The following is a 13,909-nucleotide window of genomic DNA, read 5'->3' on the forward strand; positions in this document are numbered from 1 at the left end:
CTATGATTTCATAGGTATGTAAAATTTCCACTGTATCATCCAATCTTAGTCCTTGGAACACTGATAGGGTAAATGACTTGCTCACAGTCACCTAGTGTCAGAGGAAGGACTTGACCCCAAAATAATTTCAAGGTCATCCCTCTATCTATTATACTATGACTTTCCCCTAAATGAAACACTAGTTATTTAAGGTTTTTTTATGGAAAGTTTTTATTCTATTGTTCGTATGGCCTCTCTGCTTGTGCATATCAGTGTGTGTGTCTTTGATTGTATGCTCTTCGAGGGTGGAAATCATCAGTTCACACCCTGTGCAATCTAACATGTAGGGCGTTTTTTTCACCTTAACAGTATCATTAGCAACTGAGCATTTGATGAATATTTTTTTCCACTAATGATTAAGACAATTCTCAATAAGGCTGTGGCTCCACAATAACAAAATACCTAGTCAAAAACAAGTAACAAAACCAAAAAAAATCCATCATACTAGTTACTTGTCACCATGTAGCCCACAATCCCAGTTGTTTACTTAAATAAACTGTTCATTGGTTTTAGTCAGACTGGTTTTTGTTTGTAGACAAAACTTTACCGTGAGGTATGGTGAATGCAAAGCCTCCTGAAAGGTTTGGGACCTTTCCACACTTCAGGAGGCAATGGATACCATCACTGGAATGTGATGGGATCGGTGCCCCTTTGAGAGATCTGTGGAGTGTCAAAGACTGAAATTTACTCTTTAGGGAAAATCAACAGTGATTTGGTAAATGACTGTAGACAAAAAATAATCCTTTAAAGAATAGGGCACTTGGTGTTAGCTATAAAATATTATTGCCAAAGTGGAGAAATGAATGCTAATTCTACAACAAACACCAAAAAATAATCATCTGTTAAACAGTTAGCTAAGTTAAACAAAATTAGCTCAGTTAAACAATATGCTAATGATAATATTTGCATATAGGTTTCCAAACACTAAAGATTAAGAAGAGGGATTCACCAAGATACTGTGGGACTCCAGTGTTTCTGGGTAAATAAATGGTTAACGTTAATCAGCCGACTCTTACTTTAGGGGGACAAGAGATGGGAAGAGCCTACCAGCCCCCTGATGTTGCCAGTCTTTCATTCATTCATCCATTGGTTTATTCAGACTTGGGACGTCCGTCCCCTCTTGAACACTTCCTGCTGCTAGCACTGATGTTGGCTCATATCAGCTTGTAACCACTGTCATGTCTCATTTTAGAGATGTAATGAGGCATTAATACTGATCTTTGATGTGTGAGCTGTGTCAAAATATCCTGGTTTCCCTAGCGTTGGATTGGTCCACAGCACCAGAAAAGTTGGACAAAGCAGTCATTGTTTGAGTTACCAACACTGTCCCTATCAGGAGAGCTGTTCAGCAGGAAAACAGGAAATGGGCCTGAGTGATGCCCACCATAAACACTCTGCTTCTATTCTTTTAATCGCTTCATCCTGGCCCTTTCTTTCAGGCTTAGTTTCATTCCCGTGTTCTTATATGTTGTATTCTTTATCCCATGGGCTCATTCAACAGAAGGTTTTGATTCTAAGGAACTATGTAGTAACTAAGAGTGTCGGACTTGGTATCAGGAGGCTTGAGTGTGAATTTAGACAATAACTCTTATTAGCCTTGGGGCTGAGAGTAAATCCCACTGCTTCCCTTAGTTTTGGTTTCCTCATATGAAAAGTAGGGAAAATACTTCTTGCCTGTCTTTGTAAACCTTAAAATACTCTGCAAACAAGGAGCCATCATCAGGAGCAAGAAAAGCTAAGGTCTTTCAAGATGTCCAGTTCCGTCCTCTTTTTTCCCCATTAGAGTATGAGTTCCTCGAAGGCAGAAATTGCCGTTTGGCTCTTTTTACATCCCCAGTGCTTAGCACAGTGCATGGCTCATCGTAGATAGTTAATGAATAAATAAATACATCGATTGATTTTCCTGTAAAAGAAAATGATGCCTTTAAAAGAATTAAATGTTGTTTATTTTTAGTTTGCATCATTCATTTCCACAAGATTTTTAGTTACAAATTTTCTCCTCATCTTCCTCCTACCCACCACCCCAAAACAGCAATCTCTCTGGATACCCCCTCCCCCAAACTGCTCTTTCCTATATTCTCCCCCATCTCCCCTCTGACTTTCCGGTAGGGCAAGATGGATCTCCTCCCCCAGTGCCGGTATAAAAAGATACCTTTTTTTAAAGCAAGCTGAAAATCTATGCAGTAAAAGTAAAAAAAAAAAATTATCATGCCGCTTTGATCCAACAATTCCATTGTTGACAATATACCTGGAAAGTGTTAGTGAAAGTAAAAAAGAGAGTTTTCAGAGATTTTCATAGCAGCATTATATGTAATTTCAAAAAGCTAAAAGCAATTTGAATGACCAACAAGAAGATGCTTAAACAAATAATGGGACCCTAGGGTACTATAATGAAATTTAAACTGACAAGCAAGTAAACTATAGAAAAATATGAAAACACATTCATGAAATAATACAAAGTGATCAAAATAGAGGTAGAAGAATGGAGTATACATTAACTATGACCATAGAGGAAGAAAAGTTATTGAGAATGAACAAAGAATGCTGATGAGAATTTATTGACTAAAAAATTATATTTCTGCATTGAACTTAATTTACACATAGTTATCAAGAAAGCTTAAATAATTAAAAGAAATGTTAACTGGTTGTATCAATGTTTAATGTTAAATTTTAATAAAATATTTCATTATAAAGAGCAAATGAGTAGTCTATATAGGCTGTAGGTCTAGAAAAACAAGAGCTTCACGATCTTTTCTAATTACATTGTTGTGGCTACTAGAGGTTACTTACAACACAGTAGCATCCTTGACAATCCCAACGTGAGCCAATTAGCTTCATTACATTTCATGGTCATCGGCTAACCACGTCTTTGTCTCTAGGGTAAGGGCAGTGAAAAGCAGAGCAGAGGAAGGGGAGAGTGTGGAGGATCCAAAACAATCCTTTGCAATTATTAGAAAACCAATTTGAAGCACAAGCCTTACTACTGGTAGGTCAGCATCATTGTCTTTTAATGAAGCCTAGTAATTGTGGAGCATGTTAAGGTCATGTATTATCTCATTTTATCCCCGTAACAAGTGGGTAGGTAGTTATTATCCCCATTTTACAGATAAGTAAATTGAGGCTGACAGAACTACATGATGTGCCCAGGGTCACTTACGATCTGAGGTGAAATTTGAATGCAGGTCTTCCTGACTCTTAAGTCCAGCAAACTTAACCATTCTCTCACCCAAGTGAAGTATGAGAAGTCACTGTTTATCACATAAGACTCCATTGACCACATCTAGTGGTTGTTTGGTTTTACTGCAATTCTAGGCACATAGTCTTGCAAGAAAGAAGCAACTTCAATTGTGCTGACCATGCAAACTCAAGCCTAGGACAACAATCTTATAAGGAGGTGAGGGATACATTGAAATGAGAGTAAGAAAATCTAATAGTGAGAAATTCTCTGCCACGTGCAGAGAATTCTAAGCACGTCAAAAAGATTTGGATCAACCTATGATCTCGGAGTCATAGGACCAAGAGATTTAGATCTGGAAGGGACCTTCAAGGTTATCAAGTCATTTTACAGATGAAGAAAAAAAAGACCTAGAGAAGTGACATGACTTGTCCAAGGGTCATGCAGGAAGGAAGTGGCATAGTTGGCATTTGAACTTAGGTCCTCTCACTCCAACATTCATTCTACACTGAGGAAAGCACATTGTAATCTGCAAAGTGCTATATGGAGGTTAGCTATTGTGATTAATTACAACAATAATGATAATGGGGGCAATTAGTTTAAGGGTAGAGTCTGGACTTGGAGTCAAGAAAGCCTAAGTGTGAATCTTGCCTCAGACACTCAGACACTGTGAGAACCTGGGCAAGTCACATAATGTAGCTGTGCCTCAGTTTCCTCACCTGTAAAATGATGATAATAGTAGTACCTATCTTAAAGAGTTGTGAAAATCAAATGAATTAATATATGTAGAGTACTTTGCAAACTTTAAAGTGCTACATAAATCCTAGCTATTATTATTAATCTTCATCATCATCATGTACTGGGAATCTACTCTCCCCACTTCCCAAAGATGGTGTGTGTATAACATCAACAGCAGCCCCAAGTCATCCCACTGCTGGAGGAAGTCATAAAGCAGAGCTGAGTCCCAAACAAATGTGTGACTTTGGACATCACCTGTACCCTTTAAAGCTGCACAGCAATTCTCCTTTCTCTTCTGCTTTTCACCTTTTATCCTCTTCTCCCTTCTTCCTTCTCTTCCTCTTCCCCCTCTAATCCTTCTGCTCTTTTATTTCATTTTCTTCTTCATCCCTTCCTCCTTCAGCTCTACCCTTCCCTTACTCTTCCTCCCATACTACCTCTCTCCTTCTCTGCTTATCTCCTTCCGCATTTCATCTTCAATCTCTTGCCATCGAATGATTCAGCTCTCCTGCATCTTAAACAATTCTTCCTTTGGATGTGCAATCCCATCCAACACTGTCGTAAATCTTTCTTCCCTGGCATAGCTAATCTCCAAGAAAGCTTAGGCTATTACTGCTTCCCTCCACTTCCTCATCAACCATTACTCTTGCAGGCTAGTTTCTCACTCCATCACTTAATGATGACCTTTTTAAAGTAACTACTGATTTTTTTGAGGGGGAGAAGGCAAGGCAATTGGGGTTCAGTGACTTGCCCAAGTAAGTAAGTGTGTTGAGTGTCTGAGGTCCGATTTGAACTCAGGTCCTCCTGACTCCAGGGCTGGTGCTCTATGAGGGCTATGGTGCCACCTAGCTGTCCCTAGTAACCACTGATTTTTTTAAAAAAGGTTTGTTAATGCTTTATTTATACCATGATCACCCCCCAGTAACCTCCATAGGGTTCTAGAACCCTATGATGTGGCAATGCAAATCAGCTGGGAAATGCCAATCAACACAGTGACTAGGTCTGACACGCCTAATAATTCATATTTGTAATTCGCCATTTCTTTACCAAGAGGAGGCAGCTCTTTTCACCATCAGTGCCTGGGAACCAAGATCAGAGATTGTCTGTAATCTGAATTCTGATTTCTTCCAGTGTTGTTTTCATTTGCACTGTTTTAGTCTTTGTGTATCTTGCTCTCTTGGCCTGACATTCTGAATTGGCTCATACAAGTCTTCCCATGTTTCTTTGAACTCGTATTCATAATTTATTGTGATACAGTAGTGTCCTATATTCATATACCCCAATTTGTTTAGGCATTCCAAATTGAATGGACAACAACATTTTTTTCTAGTATTTGCTACCATAAAAAGTGATTTTTTCACCTAATTCCAAGCTAATTTCCTGAATGACTGGGACGATTCACAACTCTACCAAGAATGTATTAGTGTTCCTGATTTCCTGTAGTCCCTACAACACAATTAAAAAAAAATTATTATCTTTGCCAATTTAATGGTGGTGAGGTGAAACCTTAGATTTGTTTTAATTTGAATTAGTAGTAGTTTGGAGCATTTACATATGGCTATTTAACTTTCATATTAATTAATTTTCATTTATTGTGTTAAAAACTATCCATTCACGACCTTTGCCTACTGTTGGGGAAAGGCTCTTCAGTTTATGTAATTGAATCACCAATGAGTTTTTCATTGCCAGTTCCAATGGCCTTTTCTCCATCCTCATCTAAGTAATTCTTTCTGTAGTGTTTGACTTGGCTAACACTTCCTCTTTTGGGGTCCTTTCTCTTCCCTCAGTTTCTGTGCTGCTGCTCTTTCCTGTTTTTCCTCCTGGCTGGTCATTCCTCAGACACCTTTACTGGTTCTTCCTCTTGCCCAGTGGGTGTGTATCAGACAGAGCTCTTTTCTTACCTCTCTATGCTCTATCGTGGCATCTACTCCCATGGATTCAGTTACTACTCAGCAGATCCACGGCCCCAGTCTCTCCCTTGAGTTCCCATTCATCCTGGACTTCTTGTCATGCACCCTCTTATTGCTTCTCTTCTCCCCATCTGGAATATCACCCTATGCAACAACTTTCTAGAGACGACCTACTCCTTCCCCCCAGTTAATTTACTCAGCTTTGGAAGTAAAATTGAGCTGTCCTGGTTGGTGAGTGAGTGAGCTAACCATCATATCTAGTCAGTCCCAAACCAAACTTCACAGTCCACGGCTACCCAAGACACCTTGCCTTCTACCTGCTACTATTCATAGACCCTTCCCTGCCCTCCTCTCACCTTCTATCTCTTGCTCTGAACACAATAATTAAATCAATACTTTCATTGCTTCAGAAAAGGGTATGGCAATCTCCTACTGACTTCTGCTGACTCCATTCACCATCCCTGTGACTCCCCAGACCAAAACTCACTTCCTTTACTCCCTAAACGTAGAAACACACACACATTTATATACAGAGAGGCACGTGGTCTCCCACTATTAGGATGTAAGTTCCTCAAAGGCATGTACTGTCTCAGTTTTTAATTTGTATCCCCAGAATCTGGCATGATGCCTGGCACATAGTAGGTATTTAATAAAGGCTCATGAACTAATGGGAGAGCCAGTAGAAAGAAAAATAAAGACATACTTTTTTTTTTTTCAAATGGGAGCTTGGCGAGGAGCCTGGGTTGGACTATTGTGAGGATTAGCCAATTAATCATCACAACAGTTTGATGAAGAACTAATTAATCTTTTAAGTACTTACAGTACTCAATTAAACCTGGGTCCAGCCCTTAACATTTGTTATGACACTGTGTTATCCTATGTCTTTCTTTTCCCAGGGCAGATTTAATTTAATTTCATTGTTTTAGAGTTTAATTGTTTCTCAGAGCTCCTCTGGGGAAAGAGCCCTCTGAATTCCTTTTCCATCTTCTATTCTTCTCCCTCCCAAATAAATAAATCTTCAACTGCCTGTTGGCCATTTCCACCTGGTTTTTCCAGTGGCGCTTTGGAACTCATCATACCCCAAATTATCTCATCTTCTCCCTGGTTGGTTTGCCTGTGACAGATCTCTCCACACTTGAATACATTCTCCACTAAATGATTTTCCTAAGGAACAGGTCCCACCTTATAACTCCCTGTGACTCAGTAAATTCTAATTGCCTCCCTAGCCCCTCTAAGATCAAATGTAGAATCTTTTGCTTGTTATTGGAAGCCCTTCACAGCCTAGTGCCCAATCTTTCCAGTCTTCTTACACCTCATCACCTTACCGCCCTGCCCCAGTGCACTCTGGGATCCATTGACAATGGCCTTCTTTCTCTTCCTCTAACAGGCCATTCCATTTCCTAACATCAGGAATTTTCACTGCCTGTACATGTGATACATGGAATCTGTCCCAATTCATGTTTTTCCTTTTCTTGTCTCCTGGCTTTCCTGGCTCCCTTCAAGTCCCAGCTAAGATCCACCTTTTATAGGAAGCCTTTCCTGATCCAGCTTAACTCCAGAGCCTGTTCTCTGTCGATGATTTCCTATTGTTTTTTTTTGTACCTGGTTGTTCCTGTTTCCCCTCCATCAGACTGTGATCCGGGACTCAAGAGCAGGGACTGTCTTTTGCCTTCCTTGGGATCTATCCCCCGTGTTTAGCACAGTGCCAGGCCCATTAATTAATGTTTATTGGCTGACTTCCCCTTTCCCTGACTTCTCCATCCTTTTTGATGTCCTCATCACTCAAGCTCAAAAGTTTGGGCTCATCTTTGGTTTCTTCCTGTCCTTCACCTCCCACATCTGACTATACGTCAAGTCACACTGGGTTCATTTCCACATTTTCTCTGTATTCCATATTAATACTAATCTTTAAAAAAAAAAACAGCCTTAGGCGAATGACTTCACGTCTTGGACCCTTAGTTCCTTCATTAACGGGAATAGGGATTTGAGGAAATGGACTAGGTGATTTCTCAGGCACCTTCCAATTCTAAGTCTTACGACAACAAACCGATGAGGAAAGTTGGTGGATGAAGAAGATTATACCAGATTTATTGAAAGAAAAACAGAGGCACTAAAGTTCGGGGGCAGGGGGGAAGAACTTACAAAGTCTCTGCTATGCACCAGGAATCATTACTGGACTACAAAAGCAGAAACTAAGAAGCAAGGAGCTCATTTAAAGCCTTGAAGAGACTCAATTAACACTGGACTCAGTCCCTAGCATTACAGACATAGGAGGCATGGCCTTGGAATCTGTACTGCCTTTTTTGAGCGATGCCCTGTTGTTGCCAATTTCAGAAACACATCATGAGCCATTTTCCCAATTGTTTTAAAGAATTTTTTTTTTACTTAAGATTGAAAATACACCAATTTTGAGAGGGCATAAGGATAGGAACATGCCCAGTAAACATGTGGCCTATAAGACACATCAGTAAAAAGCATCTTTGCTCTGCTCCATAAAAAAAATACCCAGAGGCTCATGAGCTAGTGGGAGAGCCACTAGCAAGAGTAATAAAGGCATAAATACATTTTTTTTAAATGGAAGACTGGCTAGGAGCCTGGGTTGGGTTATTGTGAGGATTAGCCAATTAATCCTCACAACCGTTTGATGAAGAACTAATTAATCTTTTAAGCATTTAGGGGGTTGAAAAACTCTGGCCAGGGCCAGGGTAACATTTGTTATTATTCCTTTTACCAAGGCAGATTTAATTTAATTTAATTTCATTGTTTTAGGGTTTAATTGTTTCTCAGAGCTCATCTGGGAAAAGAGCGTTATGAACTCTTTTTCCATCATCCACCTTTCTCAATTCCAAAGTAGCTGCTCTTACCCTTACAAAAGGAAATAGTGCTCCAGTATTTTTCTGCAGTCACTACTTTTGGGTAGATGACTTGCCTGGGAAAAGCATGTGGATGTTCCTTCTTCCATATTCCCCTTAAAAGATGTTTGTTCAAAGCTTCTTGTTTCCAGTTGTTTTTCAAACTTGTCCAAATCTTCATGACTCCATTTGGTGTTTTCTTGGCAAAAATATTGGATTGGTTTGCCATTTCTCTGTCTAGCTCATTTTTACATATGAGGAAATTTTGGCAAGCGGAGTTAAGTGATTTACCCAGGCTCACACAGTTAGTAAGTATCTGAGACCAGATTTGAACTCAGGAAGAAGAGTCTTCCTGACTCTGGGCCAACACTCTAGGCACTACATACACCACCTAGCTGCCCCTTGGGGCATTAGAGACCATCTAGTTTAACTGCTTATTTTACCAGAGAACCACAGAGAAGAAATGACTTACCCAAAGACAAACAAATAGTACACAGAAGAACAAGAATATGAACCTTGGTCTTCTGTCTGTAGTTTTTAAATGGTAAGCCACAGAATCGTAATAAAGAATGGTATTTATTAATGCTTTAAGTGCTTTACATACATTCTCTCCTCTGACAGGAGTACTTCTGGTAGTATCATAACCATTTTACAGATGAAGAAATTGAGCCTTAGACTTCAGATGACTTGCTCATTTGGTCAGAGGTGGGACTGAACCTCAGGTCTATCCAACTCTAACTCCAACCCTCCATTCCCTACAGCACATTAAAGGGTGTTCTAGGAGTCTACTCATTTTACAAATGAGGACAAGACAGTCACTCTGCACACTCTTCAGAAATGGAAGATACTTCTTTTCATCACCTAAACAAAATATGTTCCCTTCTTACTGGGACCTATCCCCAAAGTTGTTGTTGTTGTCATTTTTCAATCATGTCCAACTCTTCATGACCCCATTTAGGGTTTTCTTGGCAAAGATACTGGAATTATTGCCCTTTCGTTCTCCAGCTCATTTTACAGATGAGGAAACTGAGGCAAACAGGGGTAAGTGACTTTCCCAGGGTCACACAGCTACTAAGTGTCAAGGCCAAATTTGAACTCAGGAAGATGAGTCTTCCCGACTCTAGGCCTGGCACTCTAGCCACTGTGCTACCTAGCTGCCCTCTAAATGTGTCCCCCAAACAGTCCAGTAAGTCAATCAGGGCCCATATTCCCAAGGCCACAACAATTTGACTGATAGCTTGAAAGCATTTGTTTACAGAGAATCACAGAATGTCAGATCTGGAAGTGACCTCAGGGGCCATGGAGTCCAGTTAAATCTGGACTGGGAATGCTTTCTCCAACATGCCCTAGAGCAATCATCCAGACTTCCTGTGAAGAGCCCTCCAGCGTGGTGGCTCCTCCTAATTCTGGATAGCTCTAATTCTTGGTGTGTTCTTTCCGACATCAAATATGTTTTTTTTAAAACTTCCACCCATTTTTCCAATTCTGCCCTATAGGGCCAAGGAGAATAAGACTAAGGCCTCTTCCGTGAGGCAGCCCTTTAATACTTCAAGGCAGCTCCCCTGTCACCTGGCTACATCTTTGCCAGGCTAACAATCACCAGCTGCTTCAACTGACCATCAGACAGCTTGATCTAAAGCAGGGGCGTCGAATTTAAGCAGAAATGAGGGCCAAGAAACCATACACAAGGATTCCTGTGAGCCTTGTATTGACTTTGCAAACAACAAATTAATATTATCTGAGTTCTGCTGTGTTTTTATTTATTTTGCTGAATGTTTTCCCAATTCCACTTCAGTCTGACTCAGGCTGCGCTCAGGAGTGCATAGTCCCATTGTATCTGTGGGCAATTCGTTTGACACCTTTGCTCTTTTTTTTAATTTATTCTGGAAAACCTTATTTTTATTGTAGATGGAATGGGGACACAGCAAGTTAGAGGATTCCGATTTTGTTGGCAACATCTAAAGCATCATAGTCTGGAGCAAGACGGACATAGGCCTTCTTCTCTCCATCAGGCCGGATCAGTGTGTTGGCCTTGGCCACGTCGATGTCATACAGCTTCTTTACGGCCTGCTTGATCTGATGCTTGTTGGGCTTGACGTCCACAATGAAGACCAGGGTGCTGTTGTCCTCAATCTTCTTCATAGCAGACTCGGTGGTCAAGGGAGACTTAACGATGGCAGAGTGATCGAGCTTGTTTCTTTGAGGGGCACTCTTCCGAGGGTATTTGGGCTGCCTTCGAAGTCTCAGTGTCTTGGGTCGCCGGAAGGTGGGGGATGTTTGGATCTTCTTCTTTTTGTGGCTGTGGACACCCTTCAGCACTGCCTTCTTGGCCTTCAAGGCCTTGGACTTGGCTTCTGTCTTGGGGGGGACAATAGCTTCCTTCTTCGCCTTCGGCACCATGTTGGGAGAAAGGGGACACCTTTGTTCTTGAAGACTCTAACCACGATGGTCACTGTTCTGCGGCTCATCTCCTCTGTAGCACTGTGCACTGGATTTTGAGTGAGGAAGACCTAGGTTCAAATCTTGTGTCAGACACTTACTAGCTGTGTGACTCTGGGCAAGTCACTCAATCCACCTATTAACTGAGTTTCCTCACCTGTAAAATAAGAATATTAACAATGTCACCCTCACAGAGTTGTCATGAGAGTCAAATGAGAGAAAAAATTATAAGTAAAATAAACAAAAAAGAAATGCTTTGCAAATGTTATTTATCATTATCAGTGTCCTTCCAAAAATGCAGTACCCAGGAGTAGACACAACATAACACATATGGTCTGGTCAGGGCTGAGTATGGTGAAATGATTGCTTCTCTCTCTTTTTTTTTTTTTTTGGAGGGGAGAAGGCAGGGCAATTGGCATTATGAGGCAGATCCTCCTGACTCCACGGTCACTATTCTATCCATTCTACCACCTAACTGCCCTTTCTACTGTTGCAGCAAGCACCCCAATATACTTAGATCTGCTTTTCTAAAGGAAAGCAACTCAAAATGGGTTAACAAATTTACTTTAATCAGACAAACATATCATTTACCTAGTTAAGGGGAAAAAGTCAGCACCCCAAATTCAGAGTATACAGACAGAAGTTACAAGAAGACAGAGAAACATTTCAGCAGACAGGCCTCCAACTGTCTGACCATTACATCGATACCTAGTCAATTACCAGAGAGGGAAGCATCAACATCTGGGTTCAAAGCCTGGGGGCTCAACGGTTGACCAGAGTGTTGTCTGGTCAAATCACAGAACACTTCTCAAAGTGAGCCCCAAAACAAAGCCTCACATCAGGGTTTATATAGCCTTCTCCTGGCTCAGAGAATGTAACAACCCTCTTGACCCACTGCCCAATCAAAAAGCATTCCCAAAATCCAAGCCTCCCACTGCAGGTTCCAGGTGCACTTAAGCCTATCAAAGGGCCTAGGGGCAGGGAAGATCTTAAATTTCCATTCCCATAACATCTACATGTTAGGAGAGTACGAATAGTATTTATATAAAATTAATGATTTTATAATAATATTAACGTAGAAAAACTATTCTTTCTTCTCCCTTCCCCTATCACTTTGGGTATGGATAGAAAGGTGTCTTCTTTTTGTAATAGTATATAGCTTTACAGAGAGGCAGCAGAGCATAGTGGCTACAGGGTCACCCTCAGAATCAGGAAAACCTGGGTTCAAGTTCTAACGCTGACATATACTAGCTATAGGACCAACGGCAACTCACTCAACCTCTTAGTATCCCAACAAATCTCTTTGACTATAAATTATAGAAAAGTTGTCATCTTACCTTCATGGAAGGAATTTCTAAAGTAGGAATTCCCTACAATAATGAGATCACAGGTCTGAAACAAAAGTGAATGGATTAGATAACTAGATAGATAGATAGATAGATAGACAGACAGACAGAGACAGAGAGACAGAGAGACAGACAGACAGATAGATAGATAGATAGATAGATAGATAGATAGCTAAGCATAGCTTCTCTAACCAAGGTATGTTTTTATGCAGAATCATTCCTATAGGGTTATATAGGTTGAGACTTTGAGGCATGTCACAAAGTAGAGCCGTTTAATATAATTTAATAACAGGAAACCAACTAGTATTTTTTTCACTGATTTTTTTCTTCATCTAGAGTGAAATGGATGAGACCCAGATACAGTTGGCTGGAGATGACGTGGATTTACCTGAAGATCTCCGGAAAATGGTGGACGAAGATCAAGAAGAAGAGGAAGACAAGGATTCCATCCTTGCACAGCTGCAGAATCTCCAGAACGTGGACTTGGACACAATCAAAGAAAAGGCCCAAGCCACCTTCACTGAAATTAAACAAACAGCAGAACAAAAATGTTCTGTGATGTAAGGGAGATAGGAGCTGGCAGAGTCTGGCAGACAACGAGTCGTTATCCAGCTGAGGGGGTAGGGTTGTCATGCAGCATTTTTAAAAGCAACTTGTATCTAAAATAGTGACTAGAGAGACTCAGCAGCTAAAGCATCAGTTTCGTAGTCCTATAGATCATGTAGCACCTTGTTGAGGCCAGAGAATATTATACTTTAAGGGTATAAATCCCTACATTTGTAAGGTGTAGAAACCACCCCATTTAATAAAATGACCCCTAGAATAATTAGTGAACCATAGGGAAAGACAGGCTGAAATTCTCTCTCAAGTTCTCTCCTACTCAATGACTCGACTTGTATCTCGGTGCTTGGCCTCCCTTACCATAAACCAAGTGTGAATGTATGAAAAGACCTGAAAAGCCAGTTGTGATAGAGAGTGTGAGCTGCTAACATTGCTAGGCTTACCACAGGTTCTTTGTCTATTGTTGCAGAGGGGTATAGGCATTACTCCTCACGCCAACCTAACCAAAAGGTACTGACAAAATGTCAAGTAGACACAGAAAAAGACTGAGAATTTCTCAGTCTCGGGCTGCAAAAAGCACTGATGGCCCATGTCATCTTCCATTCCCATCTTAACAGGACTGGTTTTCATCATGATAGCTACAAAGTTGGATGGGGAGTTTTCTCTTTCTCCCATTAGACATAATCCTGCTGTCCCACCTCCCTAAGGCCTGGCGTGAAATGGAGGGTTGCTGATGATTTTGTGGATTTGAGGTGTAATTCAGCACCATTGCCCCTCTACAAAGAGGAAGGAAGGAAGGAAGGAAGGAAGGAAGGAAGGAAGGAAGGAAGGAAGGAAGGAAGGAAGGAA

At 40.7% G+C, this 13,909-nt stretch overlaps 2 protein-coding genes across 2 annotated transcripts in view; one reads left to right on the top strand and one right to left on the bottom strand.

Moving 5' to 3' along the window:
* Positions 1 to 13,763, top strand: part of LOC138172453 (complexin-4) — a 39,775-nt gene extending 26,012 nt beyond the window's left edge. The window contains exon 3 of the mRNA XM_069102226.1: positions 12,836 to 13,763. Coding sequence (XP_068958327.1) covers positions 12,836 to 13,063 — 228 coding nt within the window. The 3' untranslated portion in view covers positions 13,064 to 13,763. The remainder of the gene's footprint in view (positions 1 to 12,835) is intronic.
* LOC138172444 (large ribosomal subunit protein uL23-like) lies at positions 10,643 to 11,122 on the bottom strand. The gene has a single exon (XM_069102214.1). The coding sequence runs from the start codon at positions 11,112 to 11,114 to the stop codon at positions 10,644 to 10,646; it is 471 nt and encodes a 156-aa protein (XP_068958315.1). The 5' UTR covers positions 11,115 to 11,122; the 3' UTR covers position 10,643.
* Positions 13,764 to 13,909: the final 146 nt, after the last annotated feature.

Source organism: Petaurus breviceps, unplaced genomic scaffold (assembly GCF_028583685.1).
Source record: "Petaurus breviceps papuanus isolate PSGF00001 unplaced genomic scaffold, PetGlider_PUasm1.0 128, whole genome shotgun sequence".
In the NCBI taxonomy this organism is placed as follows: domain Eukaryota; kingdom Metazoa; phylum Chordata; class Mammalia; order Diprotodontia; family Petauridae; genus Petaurus; species Petaurus breviceps.

What these genes read in the sequence shown, in the direction of transcription:
- LOC138172444 (XM_069102214.1), bottom strand. Translation starts at nt 11,114, where the DNA reads ATGGTGCCGAAGGCGAAGAAGGAAGCTATTGTCCCCCCCAAGACAGAA.